Source organism: Carassius auratus, chromosome 23, assembly GCF_003368295.1.
Source record: "Carassius auratus strain Wakin chromosome 23, ASM336829v1, whole genome shotgun sequence".
In the NCBI taxonomy this organism is placed as follows: domain Eukaryota; kingdom Metazoa; phylum Chordata; class Actinopteri; order Cypriniformes; family Cyprinidae; genus Carassius; species Carassius auratus.
Window position 1 is genome coordinate 14,879,534 of NC_039265.1, and position 13,114 is coordinate 14,892,647.

Here is a 13,114-nt window from a genome sequence, read left to right on the forward strand (position 1 = left end):
CTCGCTGTCAATTTCAATATTTCCTCTGACTCGTTGTGAGCAAGTCCTTAAACGTTAAACTTCAGACCTCTAAAACTTCAATCCTTAGGCAGTAATGAATCAGCAGTCAAATAAAATCAAAGTCCCTCTTCTAGTTTTTTTCTCTCACTTTTTAGCTGTTGTCTTTTTATCTCCATCGATTCCTCTGTGCTGTATAGCAGTCTGAGGGAATGAATCAATATTCATTGTGTTTTTGCCTGATGGGAAATGGAGGGCTATATAAGTTGGCTCTTGGCATGCAGACTGAAGCGTCAGTCTGGGGTTTAGGGGAAGTGTGGGGATGTTCAGTCATTAAAGCTCAAGAATGCACTGATGAGGCACAAAGCTTCCACCGCATGACTTGCTCTGAACAGCAGATCCTAATGGAAAATCCATCTCTAATTGTAGGGGTAAAAACGAGGTGGACAGGTCCACCAGCGAAGCCACCGATAGGGTCAAACAAAACCCTTTAGTGGACAGCCAAGCAGAAAAATATTATAAACTTTTATAATAAAATAAAATAAAAAATATATATATTATATATAAAAGTTGGCTAATTTTATTTAGTGCTGATACTACTATAACATTTTTTTTTGGCTAACCCTTAATCTTTCCTATGGTTGCACCATTTATTAATTGTTAACCTTAAAGGGTTAGTTCACTCAAATATAAAAATTATGTCATTAATGACTCACCCTCATGTCATTCCAAACACGTAAGACCTCTGTTCATCTTCGGAGTCATTAATGATATAATTTTAATATTTGGGTGAACTAACCCTTTAACAGGAGCTCTATGGCAGTTTCCTCCTGTGCTCAAGGCTGTTTTTTGTGTTTCTGTGACTGTTAATGTGGACTCATCAAAATATAATGTTTTGTGCTGTAAAGTCATATTAGGGCCAGAATACCCTCAGAATTAGCATGATGCAGATTGCTACAAATGAAAGTGTCTGTGAGATATTGTCCTTGCAGTTAAGGAAAATAAAAGCCATCTGTACTAGGGCCGGGCAATACAGAAATGCAAAATGCATTTGCTCAGAAATATATTTTATAAATAAACATTTATTGTCATTTATTTAATTTCTTTCATTTTAAAACATTGTTTAAATGATCAATTAATTATTTTAAAATATTTAATTTGTGGTTTCTGTATTTTATACCTCTTGGATTAAACATTTTCATTTATTTGGTTAGAAATAATAATAAAATAAATAATCAAGTAGGAGTATACTATTTACCTACATATCTCTTTTAAACATTTTAATATATGAAAAATATAATTGTGAACAAGTTCTAGTGATGACACAAATTTACTGATGAATTTGAGTTTTTTACAGTAATAACCTATTCATGGAAATGAATACCAATATTTAATGCCTTTTGAGTTTTTTTTGTTTTTGTTTTTTTTTTAAGTCATAGGCCCCATTCAGGCTGTCCCTGCTCTCATAAAGAGGGTGTGATATGCTTTACAAGAACTTTAATGGCCAAGTTAAAAGTGCATTAAAATCATTTATATATTCACGGTTTTATTTAAATTTACATCATAGCAAAGTGATCATAAATATTAAATATATATTGCCCAACCCTAATCTGAACAGTGTGAAAAGTCAAATGAGGTATTTTGAGTCCTCGGCTGCTTCTCTTTCTTGTCTGTGTTTCTCTGCATCTCATTCCTTCTCTGACTGACCTGGGTTTATCTTTTCTCCCTTCTTGTAGAGAGTTTTGAGGTGACCTTCACCAAAGAAGGTGATGGGCTCTTTCTACTGCCTTTTTACCATTTTATTAACCCACTAACGCAAACACAAAAGAAATCGGCACTTCACACGGAAACTCCTGTCATGCTCTTTTTAATCTCTTCCCAGTTCTTCTTCTTTTTGGTTTGCTTTGAATTTGTTGGAAATGAAAATGTAGCTACTGGATGACAAGAGTGATGCGGGGATAACAGTATCTAGAAATATCTATGCATGAGACATCCATTGAAGTTTGCAGATGCTAACAGTACTTCAGCTCCAAAACTGAAGAGATGAAGGGTAATAATGCACGTACACTAGTTACTAGTTACATCCTCCCTGTAAAGTCCCTTTTAGGGGTTGGCTTTGAACACGACAGATCTTAAATCTGTGAGACTCTGACGCTCCAGAGTTCAGTTCCTGCTCAAAAACGCCAATGCTGAGATTGTTAAATGATGCAAACTCTCTGCTGTCCGGTCTGTGGTGTGGTTTGATCTGTAGTTTGAGTCTCTTCACCCTCTCCTCCACTAATGTTAAATACACAGCATGACAACTACTGCTGGTTGATGTGGATGTCAAGCAAATGGATATTTCTAACCCCAGCTCTCATCCAGCCTTTAAGTTTCCTGCCTCTGCTCCTCAATTTTTAATTTGTTTCATTCTTTCAGTTTTTTTAAAGGTTTGAGAGAGACAACATTGCACAGGAAGACTTCCTTCACGCCTAAATCTAACTTAAAGCTCCAAATGAGTTTTTTGTTTGTTTGTATATTTGCTTTGATTTGTGAACTTCTGAAAGGACGCTGGATCTCTGTCATAACTCCTTTTCATTCGCCCCATGATTAACTTATCATTTGAACATTTTCTTTCTTGTTAAAATGTGTTCCTTTTAACCAAAAATCTGCATTAAACACCTTAAGTACTTCTTTAGATATGTTATGCTATTAAACACAACAGATATCTGTCCATTGGTTCATATCATTTCCTTCCTGTCCTTGTATATAAAGTATTCCTGTGAAATGCCTGTCCACATTCTGGGTTTCTTACTGCATGACTGGATGCAATGTGATCAAATGGCTTGGACCAGACACTCGGTATCCCCTTTTTAACCCTCCCTTCCACCTCCCAAATACTCACCCCCATCCCACAGTGCTTCTGGCTTCCTCCACAGACACCTTCACCTCCCACCTCCCCTCAGTGTTTCGATCCCTTTGGCTGCCAAACCAACTTTGGCTGTTCTTATTTGAGTGTGACGTGTTATAATTTCATTGTGGGTTTCTTTTATCTCATGAACGGCAGCTGGCGCTTGGCTCACGGGTGGGCTTGACTAAACACACGTGTGCCGTTTGCAGGGGAGATCTGCGGCTTCAGGATTCACGGGCAGAATGTGCCGTTCGAGGCGGTGGTGTTGGATAAGTCCACTGGCGAGGGCGTGATCCGGGCCAAGGATAAACTGGATTGTGAGCTGCAAAAGGAGCACACCTTCACCATCCAGGCCTACGACTGTGGAGAGGGACCTGATGGCAGCAACATGAAGAAATCTCACAAGTGCGTATCTTGTTTGGGAGTTTTTATTGATAAAGTAAAAAGAACTGTAATGAATAGTTGCAAGTGGCACTAGAATTGAGCCAGAATTGTACACGTAAGCATTCTGGTTGTGTCAAAATGTATTTAAAAGAGTTTTGGATAATATATTTATATTTGAAAATATAATATATACATATATATAACGCTGTGTTTATTTGATCAAAAATACTGTAGTTTTTTTTTATATTATTCTAATTTAAAATAACTGTTTCTATTTGAATATATTATGAAATGTAATTTATTCCTGTGAAGATAAAACTGAATTTTCAGCAGCCATTATTCCAGTCCTCAGTGTCACATGATTTTTCAGAAATCATTCTACTGATTTGGTGCCTTAGAAGCATTTCTTATTATTATTCTTAATGTTGAGAACAGTGATGCTTTATTTTTGTTGGAAACAGTCACTTTTTTAGGATTCTTTCATTTTTTTTTTTTTTAAGAAAATTTAAACAAACAGGATTTATTTGAAATAGAAATCTTTTACAACATTATAAATGTCTTTATTGTCACTCTTGATAAACATCATGGCATCCTTAAGGGATAAAATTATTAATTTCTTAAAAAAGAAAAAAAAAGAAAAAAACATTATACATTATACAAATAAAACAAACATTATTGAAGTATGTTTTACAAGAAAATACCATTCCATTGTTTCTAATTTAGTTTTTAGTCTAAAAAATAATTAATGAATTTCCATAAATAAAAACACTATGGGCAAGTCAGCTGAAAATGAAGGTTTACATTAGATTTTCCTTACACAACAATGATAAAAAAATCCAGCACAGAAAAATTTAATAATATAGTAAACCGATTAACTTCCATTACCTTACTAACCCTGGTTGTACCCTAATTAATTAAAGGTCTTTTTTTTTTCTTTTTTTTTTTAGATCTAGCAAATCTAAGACATGCTTTTTTATCTCTAATTTCTAAATAAAATTTGTGGCATAAAGAAACCCTGAAGCCCATTTGAAACATCCCATTCTTATGATATCACATAATGAGATATTAGCACACTCGTGTTCACTCCTGTGAATGAATGCGTCCCATCAGAGCGTGCCTGAATTAATCATCCATCTGTTATCAAACAAGACTTGCGTCACTGCTTATTCCCACTTGTCCAATTCTAGTTTATTAATGACGTTTTGATGTCACCCAGGGCTACCGTCCACATCCAAGTGAATGACATGAATGAGTATTCACCGGTGTTCAAAGAGAAGTCCTACAAAGCCACAGTGATCGAGGGCAAAAAGTATGACAGCATCCTGAAGGTGGAGGCCGTTGACGCTGACTGCTCTTTCCAGTTCAGTCAGATCTGCAGCTATGAAATTGTCACCCCCGATGTGCCCTTTACCGTTGACAAGGATGGTAAGTGCTGCCAATTCAGATCTCCTGCCAAAACCCCAAGTAATATCCCTTAGAGTGATATTGACTTCTAGGTCATTGTTATTCATGTGCCGATAAAAATTGATTTTTGGAAACAAGCTGCCATTTTAGGATCTGTAGCATACCTAACAGTGACGTTAGCAAACTGTCACCTTGAGTTGTGGCCTGAATTTAAGTTTTAAATTTGGCTTGAGGTTATTGCTTGTTCGTTCTCTATATGAACAGGCAACATCAAGAACACAGAGAAGTTGAACTACAGCAAGGAACGCATGTACAAACTCACCGTGACTGCATATGACTGCGGTAAAAACCGTGCATCTGAGGACGTTCTTGTAAAAATCAACATCAAGCCCACCTGCAAACCAAGCTGGCAAGGTATCAAAGACCTCTGGATTTTTTGTATCTCAAAGATTTAAACAAACACAGCTGTATTATTTTGTTGTTTTAAGGTGGGAAAGCTGTGTACATGGACAAAGAAGTTTAAATGATAAATCCACCATTATAGCGAAAGATTGTAGTTAAAGGGTAAATTCACCCAAAAATGAAAATTAGCCCATAAATTACTCGCCCTCAAGGCATCCTAGGTGTATATGACTTTATTCTTTCAGACAAATCTAGTCAGAGTTATATTACAAATTGTGTTATTACAAATTGCCACTCAGCGGTGTTGCATGCATCAGTCCAAAAGAAGTGAAATAAAAAGTGTCCATCCATAATAAAAAGTGTCTCTTTTAGCGAATTATAATAAAAATGCCTCCTGTGGCGAATTGATCTATTTTTGTAAGAAAAATAACCATATTTAAAATGTAATAATCACTTTAATCTAGCTTACCAAGCGGCAACCTCCCGCTCTCTCTCGTGAAGCCAATCAGGAAGTGACTAAAACTGCAATTTATCGATTGGCTGGTTGAGGCTGGCTCCAAAAGGGAGTCAATCCCATAGACTCCCCAATGTTAAAATGCCCAACGTTTTTCAAAACATGTTAAAAGCCTGGGACAAACAAATATTTTGGTCTATATAGCTAATTTTGCCCTTCATGACAACTTTTTCCATGAGTTATAATTTTTCTTATAACTCATCCATTTAAATTATTTTAAGCCTTAAATTTCTGCATAATTAAGGGCGTGGCCACTTGAGCGGATTGCCACTGCCAACGTGAGCTAGGTAGGCGTGTCTTCAGTAACCAGGTCCCGCCTTTTTGCCCATTTTCGATTAACAGGGAGTGACGTGCAGTGACGCGCTGCCAAGATAACGATGTCCCGCTCCTTTCACTTTCAGCTTAAAAAAATAGCGACCGGTGGTTTGGGTTTGTCACTTCTGAGCGGCACATGTGCAAAACTGTCCTCATTCGTCATCCTTCCGGAACTGCTTCCATTTACTAACGGGAGCGCAATTTAGATGAAAGTGATTTTATATTTTAAATATGATTATTTTTCTTCTTAGAATGATTTCTGAATGAAATTAGAATGTATCTTGTGTCACTGAAGACTAAAGATAATACAAATTCAGCTTTGGCTTCATAGAAAGCTGTTATTATATAACAATATTTCAGAATAATGCTTTCTTTCAAAATTTTACCCATCCCAACTTTTGAATGGTAGTCTATGTAAAAACAAAAAATCATATCAGGTATTTTTCATTGTTATGTCATGTTAACTAATGGCAGTTTGTTACAGAAAAATCTGTTTTTTGAATGACACATTTTCTCTCTGATGATAGGATTTAATAAAAGGATTGAATATGAGCCTGGTACAGGCAGTCTAGCACTGTTTCCCAGCATGCACCTGGAGACCTGCGAGGAGCCAATCACCTCCATTCAGGCCAGCATCATGCTGGAGACTAATCACATCGGCAAGGGCTGTGACCGTGACACCTACTCCGAAAAATTCCTGCACAAGCTGTGCGGTGAGTCCCGACATCCTTATTATAATAGACTTACATTTAACATCAAGATCATTAAATGTGCTTATTACATTAAGCAACTCAAGTGTAAACTATTTTAGACTAATTTACATAATCGTAATACCTGCAGAATCCCACAGGCACATGCTGAACCATAATGCAACCAATATTTTGGGATACTGTAATGAATAACTGCTTGTGTGCGCATCCAGGTGCCAGTGCTGGTACTGTGGAGCTGTTGCCTGCTCCCAGCAACTCTGCCAACTGGACTGTCGGCTTGCCCACTGACAACGGGCACGACAGTGACCAGGTGTTTGAGTTCAACGGCACCCAGGCCATCAAGGTCCCTGAGGGTGTGGTGAGCACCACCCTGAAAGAGCCCTTCACCATCTCGGTGTGGATGAGACACGGACCTGGAGGCAGGGAGAAGGAGACCATACTCTGCAACTCTGACAAGACTGGTAAAGACATTCACACACAGAACACACTGACAGGTCTGAGAGCGTGATGATGGCTTCGATGTTTACATGTCCTCTTCATCTTTTTACTTCAGTAGGGCTGTCAAAATCATCTCGTTATTTCATCTGCTAAATTTTAATGTTTTATTAAAGCTGTTTATTTATTTATTTAGTATGACACTGTAAAATGGATAATAAGTAATGCACTTGACTGCACTGTTTTATTGCAGTTTTTTATTATATTTTTTATTAATATATTTGTAATATTTTGTTTAGTTTCTGTTATTATTATTGTTGTTGTGTTTAAGTGTAATAGCATGATATCTATCAGGCATTTTCTGTGTAGTATTACATTAAATCACTTTAGTAATCACCTTTTTGTTGGTTTTATGTAAATGTATATAGATAAATATACACAACTGTTCAAAATTGTGGGGTTAGTAATATCTGTTTGTTTTTTTGTTTGTTTTTTTATTAGTTTTGTTTTGTTTGCTAGCTATTTTATATGTGGTAACCCCCCCCCCAATAATTTTTTTACAAATAAAAATCCCCAGTATTCCCCTTATCCAGTGTTACACACACACATATTCTGGAATACATTCCATTCCAAATTTCTGCATTGTTTTGTTTTGTTTCCTTTAAAAGGAATTGAATGCATTTACTACAAAAAAAAAAACATATTTGAAAGAGAAAAAAAAACAATTGTGTGTGTAATAAATATATATATATATGCTGTAAAAATTTTACTGGAGTAGCGTCTCATGACATTTTGAAGGTTACGAAAGGGTTGCTTATGGTAGTTCTGTGAAATTGAATTTTCACACTATGATCTCACTCTCTGGTCATTGAAGCAAAATTCCCTGCGCTACAAAAAGCTCATCTGCTGGCCCTTATGTAAGGCTGATTATGTCACAGTTATGCCCCCGTTTATGGAAAGTTGCTCATTGTTTTCTAGGATAGTGCAGCTGCGGCAATCCATGCATACTGAGACATGATGTTCAGTGCACCACAAAATTGTAACATGCTTCAGTCGTGTGATAAGCAAGCATATTTACATGAATTCTCATTGACACAAGTGTGAATTTTTATTCCTGTCTATGTATTTTCTGCAGAGATGAACAGGCACCACTACTCTCTGTATGTACACAACTGTCGTCTTGTGCTGCTGCTGCGTCAGGAGCCTACCGAATCGGAGAACTACAAACCAGCTGAATTCCACTGGAAACTCGATCAAGTGAGTCAACTTGAGCCCCTTCAGAAGCCCTCCGTTTTGAAAGACGCCCTTGTGTTATGTTTAGCTCGCCGGTGATGAATAGGTCACCTCATACTTAAAGCTGTTGCTCCATAACATTCTCTCTCCAAATGGCCAATATTACACTTTCTACCTTTCTGACCCAGTAAAAATGCATGAAAATATATGCATGCTAAGTTATATTTTAGGAAGGTGGTTCCTTGCTGGAGAATCATCATAACTGAGGGTCCTAAGCATTAAAAACATGAAAATACCTGCTTTAAACAAACCCAACTGTACATTTAGGTAGATACATACTGTCCTCGAAATCTGAATGTCCATTTAGGTTTTTCTGAACGCTTTAGCTGGTGCAGTCTGTAGTTAAACAGAAGCCCTGATCTATTATCTCTCCTCCCAGGTGTGTGATAAAGAATGGCATCACTACGTGTTAAACATTGAGTTCCCAGCAGTGACTTTGTTTGTGGATGGTTCCAACTTCGAGCCCTTCCTGGTCACGGAGGATTACCCTCTGCATGCCTCCAAGATCGAAACCCAGCTCACCATCGGCGCCTGCTGGCAAGGTACTCTCATTAATGATCTATTGATTCTCAACGCACAAAGATGCCAGCTGCAGTTGGAATTTAAACATGCTCTTTATTAGTAAATAGTTTGCCTTTGCAATTTGTAGAGATGCCTATTTCATAACCCCTGTCATAGATGTAAGACGAAATCTATTGACGCATGTCAGATGATCTTAGATAATCTTAAAGACCTCATTTAATCTAAAAACGATTTGTGGCTTTTATTGCATGTCATTTTTTTATACAAGTGTACTTCCAAAAGTGACTTTCTTTCCTTGACTATATTGAGCCCTGGTCTTTCCCCGCTCTTCTGTCTTACCTCCACAGACCTCTCAGGACATGACAATGATACTGAGACTCTCTCAGAGCCTTTGACAGGTTGCCCTAGTCTTTCCTGATCACACTAATATTTCCAAACGCACGTCTGTTAATGCCCTGCACATATGTGGTTCTTCTGCAGCATGTCATTCAGCTACAGGAAGACCGTTCATGCATAGCTTGTCTGCAATGGCATAACATTTGTAGCATGATGCAATTGAGTCGAGAGATGCCATGTCATATCATAAACCCTGCCTGTCTTGTTCTTCATTCTGTTTTCTTAATTCATCAGTCCAGCTCCATCTAATTTCAGTTTGCTTCCAGATCTGGAGATGTACACAGCAGACCGTATATTACAAGCAAAACAAGTCTAACTGACCTTAGGGATCTGCATGTTTTTATGATAAATCAGAGGGTTTGGCTGCATTCCTTGTTGCGGTTTGCAGGATTATTTATGCCAGTGGTATCAGTGTAGCAGACAGTGTCTCATATCCCACTCTGTGACCTTGCTGCTTTTACAGCATCACTCAGTGTCACATTACTGCTGAGGTCATTCTGACCGCTCCAGCATCTCTCTGTGTCCTTCAGACAGTCACACTATAGAGGACATTGCTTTACGTACAGTGTTACGCTTTCATTTTCATCTTACAGGGACTGTTCACCCAAAAATGAAAATTATTGTTTCAAAATTTTCCATACAGCAACTTCTGTCAAACTGTCAAACAAACTTGATAAAGTAATCCATATGACTAATTTGTCAAAGGTCTTTTTTTTTTTTTTTTTTTTTTGCGTTGGGTAGTAACTAAGCAAGCTTGTCATTTCAGCATTTAGGATTTTGGAAGTGAATTGAGAGCTAATTGTGAACTTTGCTGAAGGGAAAGATTACATCATAATATTAAAATTATATAAAAAAATATTTTTTCTTAGTTAATATGTTAGATGATAAATAATTTATATAAAAATAATAAATATGCTCTGCTGTTCAACACATTGGGGCCAGGAAGATTTTTTTATATATTCAGTTTATAATGTTTATTCAGCTCAGAAAAAATAAAAGTGATACAAATATTTAATTATATTCCACATCACTGGTTTTCTTTAAAATTTTCTGTTCATCAAAATTTTTTTTTTAATAAAATACAATTCAGCTTTGCCATAACAGGGATGAAGTACATTTTCAAATGTATAAAAATAAAAGACGGATATTTTAAATTCTAGTATTATTTGTAGTATTTTTGATCTAATGTGGATAAATATTTAAAAAATATAAATAAATCTTGCTGACTGTACTTTTGAAAGGTTGTGTAAACCATTTTTCAGACTGCATTTATGATGCTTTTCAGTGAGTTTTAATGTCTTTTTGGAGCTTGACAGATGCGGTCACTGTTAGGAGCAGGCAAGCAGCGTAAGGTTCTCAAAAAATCTCTATTTGTACATTTTATGAAATAATAAGAGCATTTGGAACAACATAAATAATGACCAGATTTTCCTTTTTGGGTCACCTATTCCTTGAATGTTGATAACAAGACAGTTCAAACACATATAGCATTAACCATTTAGAAATATGCAAATATGTGTAGATTTATTCAGTCATATTGCCTCATTTTTTATGTGCCACTTTGTGTTCGTTCCCATTTATTTGCCTTTTTTTCTCCCAGCAAAAGTCGCATGAGGCCACAGGCCTGAATCAGGTCATCCATCATCCTGCACCAACATTGAACACTTAACATGCATGAGCATCAGTCACACGGCCTGTACACACTGTGCATGCTTGAGCACAGCAGAGCAAACGTTTGGTATCTAACAGGTTCTGTCCCCCTCTGGGTTTGTGTAGGTGGCAGCGCCCGCATGACTCAGTACTTCAGGGGCAACCTAGCTGGACTCATGATCCGCTCCGGCAAACTGGAGAACAAGAAAGTTATCGATTGCCTCTACACCTGCAAGGAAGGTCTTGATGTGCAGCTTCCAGAGGAGGTAGCCTCTGCTGTGAAGGTGAGTGATGTGAATGCTGTAAAACAGATTCTTCTGGGCTATGTAGGTGAAGTTTTGAAAACTGATGATCACACTACCTTGCATAACTGTCAAAACATATGCGAGCTTTGTGAAATGACTCATGGGTGACCTACAGTGTTGTTTTAGTACTGTTTATATACTATTATAGTGTTTATTAATATTTTTAATTATTTATATATATAGAATTTTTGTTATTTTTAGTTTTATTATTTATTTTAATTAATTATTTATTATCACAGCTTTAATTTATTTTTATTTCAGTTTTACTTTTAATAATTGTAATAGTTTCAGTACTTTTTTTATATGATTTATTTCAGCCTCATTTTAATTCCCCAAAATTATCTTACATATTTACAATTTTTGTAAGATGGATAGTTCACCCAGAAATGATGATTCTGAAGACTTTCTCGCCCTCGTGTCATTCTAAACCCATAAGACTTTGTTTACTATTTAAAGCACAAATTAAAGGATTTTTAATCAAACAAGGTTGTTGTCCATCCATTGAAAATCCAGGTAACCCAAATTTAGAAGATCCAGAAAGTTCACAAAGGCATAGTAAAATTAATCAGTATGAATTGCGCGGTCTTGTGAAGAGATGTGATCGCTTCATATTCTAAACACTATTCATTTAACATCTAAACAATGATAGACACACATACATAGAGCAGATTTCAGTAAACATCTTCATTTGTGTTTTAACCAAATGGATGTATGTTTCTCTGTCTCTCTCTAGGTGGATTTTAACCCCAACCAGTCTTCTCTGAGCCTGGAGGGAGATGACATTGAGAGCTTTGAGAAAGTGATGCAGCACATCTCCTACCTGAACTCCCGGCAGTTCCCCACCCCAGGAATCCGCCATCTGCGAGTCTCAACCACTGTCAAGTTAGTTTCCATCATTTCACTATAGCTGCTTCACATTAGCTAGCCCCACCCACTTTTAAATATTATTGCTCCAGAATAACACAGTATATGGCAAAGCTCATAATGAAACCGAATGATACTTTTAATGATACTTTTGTAATTGTTCAGATGCTTCAATGAGGAGACGTGCATCTCCGTGCCTGACTCTGAAGGCTACGTGATGGTTCTCCAGCCAGAGGAGCCAAGGATCAGCCTCAGTGGAATTGACCATTTTGCCCGTGGAGCAGCTGAATTTGAGAGTACGGAGGGCGTTACGCTCTTCCCTGAGCTGCGCATCGTCAGCACCATCACCCGTGAGGTGGAGGTGGAGGCTGAGACCGAAGCCGAAGCCGAGGATGATCCCACAGGTACGCTGGGAATGTGAGAATCACAAACTTTGCTGGCAGAGGGGAAATGGATCATGAAAGATGAAAAAAAAATTCTAATGATTTAACGGTTTCTTTGAGCGATATTTGGAATGTTTATATTCCAATAAGTGGTAGAAATATTCATGTTGTCTCTATAATGGATTCTGGGATGAAAGAAAGTCTAAAAGGTTTTTGTCTTAGCTAACGTTTTTTTTTTTTTTTTTAGTGCATTGTAAGTGTTTCTTACAGATTACTTTACTCCTCGCAATCGATATTTGCCATAAAATTGCACGGTGGACTGTTTCTGAACATTCACGTCTTTCCAAGATAAAATTGAATCAAATGGAGAAGTTCTGCTCTAACTTACTGACGAATGCTTTTTGTTTTTTGGGCAGTGCAAGAGACGGTGGTATCTGAGGAGATCATGCATAACTTGGACACGTGTGAGGTGACCGTGGTGGGAGACGAACTGAATGGAGATCATGAGAGTTTGGAGGTGGATCTGGTCCAGATCCAGCAGAGAGCTCTGGAGATGAGCTCTTCTAACGTGGGCATGGTCATCACAGGTACTCATCCATCTACTTCAACAAACTACTGCTGTATATTTGCATCTGGTTAAGGGTAGTTTA

At 37.2% G+C, this 13,114-nt stretch overlaps 1 protein-coding gene across 4 annotated transcripts in view; it reads left to right on the forward strand.

The window, feature by feature from the left end:
- Nucleotides 1-13,114, forward strand: part of clstn1 (calsyntenin 1) — a 39,758-nt gene that overhangs the window by 20,866 nt on the left and 5,778 nt on the right. Inside the window, exons 3-15 of one of the 4 annotated variants that reach the window (XM_026200014.1) lie at nt 1,734-1,763; nt 3,097-3,292; nt 4,488-4,696; nt 4,940-5,089; nt 6,434-6,619; nt 6,829-7,077; nt 8,187-8,308; nt 8,724-8,886; nt 9,214-9,264; nt 11,039-11,196; nt 11,951-12,099; nt 12,247-12,485; nt 12,881-13,051. In XM_026200014.1, the coding sequence (XP_026055799.1) occupies nt 1,734-1,763; nt 3,097-3,292; nt 4,488-4,696; nt 4,940-5,089; nt 6,434-6,619; nt 6,829-7,077; nt 8,187-8,308; nt 8,724-8,886; nt 9,214-9,264; nt 11,039-11,196; nt 11,951-12,099; nt 12,247-12,485; nt 12,881-13,051 (2,073 nt within the window). The remainder of the gene's footprint in view (nt 1-1,733; nt 1,764-3,096; nt 3,293-4,487; nt 4,697-4,939; nt 5,090-6,433; nt 6,620-6,828; nt 7,078-8,186; nt 8,309-8,723; nt 8,887-9,213; nt 9,265-11,038; nt 11,197-11,950; nt 12,100-12,246; nt 12,486-12,880; nt 13,052-13,114) is intronic. The other 3 variants (XM_026200016.1, XM_026200015.1, XM_026200017.1) reach the window with 3 other exon arrangements.